This window comes from Oncorhynchus kisutch, linkage group LG21, assembly GCF_002021735.2.
Source record: "Oncorhynchus kisutch isolate 150728-3 linkage group LG21, Okis_V2, whole genome shotgun sequence".
NCBI classification, from domain to species: Eukaryota; Metazoa; Chordata; class Actinopteri; order Salmoniformes; family Salmonidae; genus Oncorhynchus; species Oncorhynchus kisutch.
Window position 1 is genome coordinate 29,718,028 of NC_034194.2, and position 4,474 is coordinate 29,722,501.

The 4,474-nt window shown below is 47.4% G+C and overlaps 1 protein-coding gene across 1 annotated transcript; it reads right to left on the minus strand.

The window, feature by feature from the left end:
* Nucleotides 1–767: 767 nt before the first annotated feature.
* On the minus strand, nt 768–1,988 carry LOC116356171 (proline-rich extensin-like protein EPR1). The gene has a single exon (XM_031800170.1). It carries the CDS (start codon nt 1,986–1,988, stop codon nt 768–770), a length of 1,221 nt encoding a protein of 406 aa, XP_031656030.1.
* Between the last annotated feature and the right edge of the window lie 2,486 nt (nt 1,989–4,474).

The following is a 4,474-nucleotide window of genomic DNA, read 5'->3' on the forward strand; positions in this document are numbered from 1 at the left end:
AAACTAACCAGGGAGAACACTAAACATAATGACAGACTAACCAGGGAGAACACTAAACATAATGACAGACTAACCAGGGAGAACACTAAACATAATGACAGACTAACCAGGGAGAACACTAAACATAATGACAGACTAACCAGGGAGAACACTAAACATAATGACAGACTAACCAGGGAGAACACTAAACATAATGACAGACTAACCAGGGAGAAAACTAAACATAATGACAAACTAACCAGGGAGAACACTAAACATAATGACAGACTAACCAGGGAGAACACTAAACATAATGACAGACTAACCATGGAGAACACTAAACATAACGACACACTAACCATGGAGAACACTAAACATAATGACAAACTAACCATGGAGAACACTAAACATAATGACAGACTAACCAGGGAGAACACTAAACATATTGACAGACTAACAATGGAGAACACTAAACATAATGACAGACTAACCAGGGAGAACACTAAACATAATGACAAACTAACCATGGAGAACACTAAACATAATGACACACTAACCCGGGAAGTGAACTAGACAGAGGATAAACGCTAAGACAACAGAGAATCCAGATAAGCCTGTGTGAAGAGTTGTTTCTTTATTGTGGACTTGAATATGTGTATGGATTGTGAGGTTCTGACATGGAGAGGGAGAGAGTCCCGGAATTGGGGAGCTGCACTGCTAAAAGCCCGGAGTGGAGCCTGGTGCTAGGGAGGGTGAGAAGGCCAGGGTCAGAGGAGTGCAGTGGACAGTTAGGAGTGTAGGGGTGCAGGAAGGTAGGAGTGTAGGAGTGTAAGGGTGCAGGAGAGTCGGCGTGCAGGAGAGAAGGGGTGCAGGAAGGTAGGGGTGCAGGAGTGTAGGGGTGCAGGAGAGTAGGGGTGCAGGAGAGTAGGGGTGCAGGAAGGTAGGGGTGCAGGGGGGTAGGGGTGCAGGAGTGTAGGAGTGCAGGAAGGTAAGGGTGCAGGAGAGTAGGGGTGCAGGAGAGTAGGGGTGCAGGAAGGTAGGGGTGCAGGAGTGTAAGGGTTAAAGGAGAGTAGGGGTGCAGGAAGGTAGGGGTGCAGGAGTGTAGGGGTGCAGGAAGGTAGGGGTGCAGGGGGGTAGGGGTGCAGGAGTGTAGGGGTGCAGGAAGGTAAGGGTGCAGGAGAGTAGGGGTGCAGGAGAGTAGGGGTGCAGGAAGGTAGGGGTGCAGGAGTGTAAGGGTTAAAGGAGAGTAGGGGTGCAGGAAGGTAGGGGTGCAGGAGAGTAGGGGTGCAGGAGAATAAGGGTGCAGGAAGGTAGGGGTGCAGGAGTGTAAGGGTTAAAGGATAGTAGGGGTGCAGGAGAGTAGGGGTGTAGGAAGGTAGGGGTGCAGGAGTGTAAGGGTGCAGGAGAGTAGGGGTGCAGGAGAGTAGGGGTGTAGGAAGGTAGGGGTGCAGGAGAGTACGGGTGCAGGAAGGTAGGGGTGCAGGAGTGTAGGGGTGCAGGATAGTAGGGGTGCAGGAGTGTAAGGGTGCAGGAGAGTAGGGGTGTAGGAAGGTAGGGATGCAGGAGAGTAGGGGTGTAGGAAGGTAGTGGTGCAGGAGTGTAAGGGTGCAGGAGAGTAGGGGTGCAGGAGTGTAAGGGTGCAGGAGAGTAGGGGTGCAGGAGAGTAGGGGTGCAGGAGAGTAGGGGTGTAGGAAGGTAGTGGTGCAGGAGTGTAAGGGTGCAGGAGAGTAGGGGTGCAGGAGAGTAGGAAGGTAGGGGTGCAGGAGTGTAAGGGTGCAGGAGAGTAGGGGTGCAGGAGTGTAAGGGTGCAGGAGAGTAGGGGTGCAGGAAATTGGGGGGGTGGGAGTGTAGGGGTGCAGGAGATTAGGGGTGCAGGAGTGTAGGGGTGCAGGATAGTAGGGGTGCAGGAGTGTAGGGGTGCAGGAAATTGGGGGGGGGGGGGGGGGGGGGGGCAGGAGGTCAGACATGTATGTGAGCCCCAGTCCATTGAGTGCTTTGTAGGTGAGCATGAGCAATTTGAAGATGATCCTGTATTGAACTGGGAGCCAGTGGATTTGGCTGAGATGGTTGTTGGGATAGGAGACACTGCTTCTTTACCTCATCAATCTCATCAGCCCCAGCCCTCTCACAGCTTCTCAAGCCACCATCACTCCCTATCTCACCCCCTATTTCCATCACCTCCCTATCCCTCTCACCCCCCTCAAGCCCCCGGCCTCCCTGCTAGGTGTAGCTGGAGGTGAGAAGAGGAGCAGTGGGGCGCACTAGACTATAGCAAGACACAGAGAGCTCTGGAAAAGGGGGCAGAGCTCAGCAGATATAACTGTTCTATTCTCAACTATCCTTTCCTATCCTATCATTCCCTATCCTGTCATATCATTTCCGATCCTATCATTTCCTTTCCTATCATATCATATCCTATCATTTCCTAGCATATCCTATCATTTCCTATCCTGTCCTATCATTTTCTTTCCTATCCTATAATTTCCTTTCCTATCCTATCATTTCCTTTCCTTTGAAAGGAATCAAAATCCTTTGATTTCCTATCCCATCGTATCCTATCAGTTTATATCCTATCATTTCCTATCCTATCATTTCCTTTCCTATCCTATCCTATCCTATCATTTCCTATCATTTCCTTTCATATCCTATAATTTCCATTCCTATCCTATCATTTCCTATCCTATCATTTCCTTTCCTTTCCCATAATTTCCTATCCTATCATTTCCTATCCTATCATTTCCTATAATTTCCTATCCTATCTTATGATTTCCTATCCTATCCTATCATATCCTATCATTTCCTTTCTTTTTCTACAGTGTGAGTGTTGCATGTATGTGTTGTAGAAACATAAACGCTGTTGTGTTGTGTTCTCCATGGTGGTGACCTCATTATGGTCCGACCAGAGGATGGAGAGCAACGGCCCTGCCCGGTGAGGGGGAAAAAACAATTTAATCAATTTTAGAATAAGGCTGTAACGTAACAAAATGTGGAAAAAGTCAAGGGGTCTGAATACTTTCTGAAAGCACTGTGTGTGTGTGTGTGTGTGTGTGTGTGTGTGTGTGTGTGTGTGTGTGTGTGTGTGTGTGTGTGTGTGTGTGTGTGTGTGTGTGTGTGTGTGTGTGTGTGTGTGTGTGTGTGTGTGTGTGTGTGTGTGTCAACTCCAAAGCAGTCTTGGTGGATTACCGAACGGGCACCCTGTGTGTGTGTGTGTCAACTCCAAAGAAGCCTTGCTGGATTACCGAACAGGCACCCTGGAGGTCGGGGGCCCTCAGATAGCGTATGATAGATGTGTAGAATTGCAGGAAATGATCTCTGAAACGGCAGACTTTTCTCTCAACCGTATGGCAAAAAGTGTAGAATTGCAGGAAATGTACTTTAAAACTGCATGACATAATTTGTAGAATAGCATTATGAAACTGCACATTTTTCTCTCTGCACCATGTGTTTAAATGCAGTAAGTTAGCTGATCCCCCCTCCTCCCCCTGAATAGAAATCGGGATAAAATGATATATATATTTGGGGGCGTGGTTTGCCTAAATTCGGAAGATCGGCTCTGGCCTTGATAAGCCCTGGGCTTTGTTCCAATACTCTTAAACTGCATATGCCCTTCTCCCTTCATCCATTCCTCTCTCCATCCCCCCTCTCTCTCCATCCCCCCTCCCTCTCCATCCCCCCTCCCTCTCCATCCCCCCTCCCTCTCCATCCCCCCTCCCGCTCCATCCCTTTCTGGAAGTAATCCCTGGACCCTCATCTGACATGACTGGTTTGGTGAAAGATGTGTAATAAAAATCAGTGTAGTGAAAATCATTGCAGTTACAGCTATCCTGAAAACCTAAATCAATCAATCATTGAAATTTGAGCTGCATATATGGTTGAGATTTCCATGAATGTGGGTCAGTTTAGCATTTTTACTACTAATGGTTAGGGTTAGGATTAGGAATGGGTAAACTGATCCTAGATCTCTGCCTATGGCCCAGGCAGCATTTGCCCAGAGCTAAACGCTGGAAGCTCTCCCAGAGAGAGATGGTTTATCTTGGAGGGAGAGGGGACAGAAGGACTGTCTGCTGTTGCCAAAGGGACAGGAAGCAAGGCAAGCACAGTGACCTTAAGTGATTTTAAGAATCCTTTGATGGAGTCTGTTTATTTTACTGACATGGGAAGAGTTATTTGAAACATGTTTGAGAGGTTTCTGTTGGATGTAGTTAATGTGCATTAGCCTCTAATTCACCATCGCTCTCATTATTCATTCTTTACATACAAACGATCAAGACCCCAATCTGGGGACTTGATGATCTCTTTGATCTTTTTGAAAAATACGATTTTTCAACATTTTGGATTCACGTGTCCAGTTTAGATAGGCCGTCTGTATTTTACATGTGTGTGGCTGGCCCTTTGGTGGCCACAGACAATGAAACAAGTGGTTCATTCAAAACAAAGCCCAGAAAATGACTAATACATGAATTCATGCACAGAGCTAAATTAATACTCAATAACA

Excerpts from the sequence above, each read along its gene's own strand:
- LOC116356171 (XM_031800170.1), bottom strand. The coding sequence starts at position 1,988 with ATGCTCACCTACAAAGCACTCAATGGACTGGGGCTCACATACATGTCT.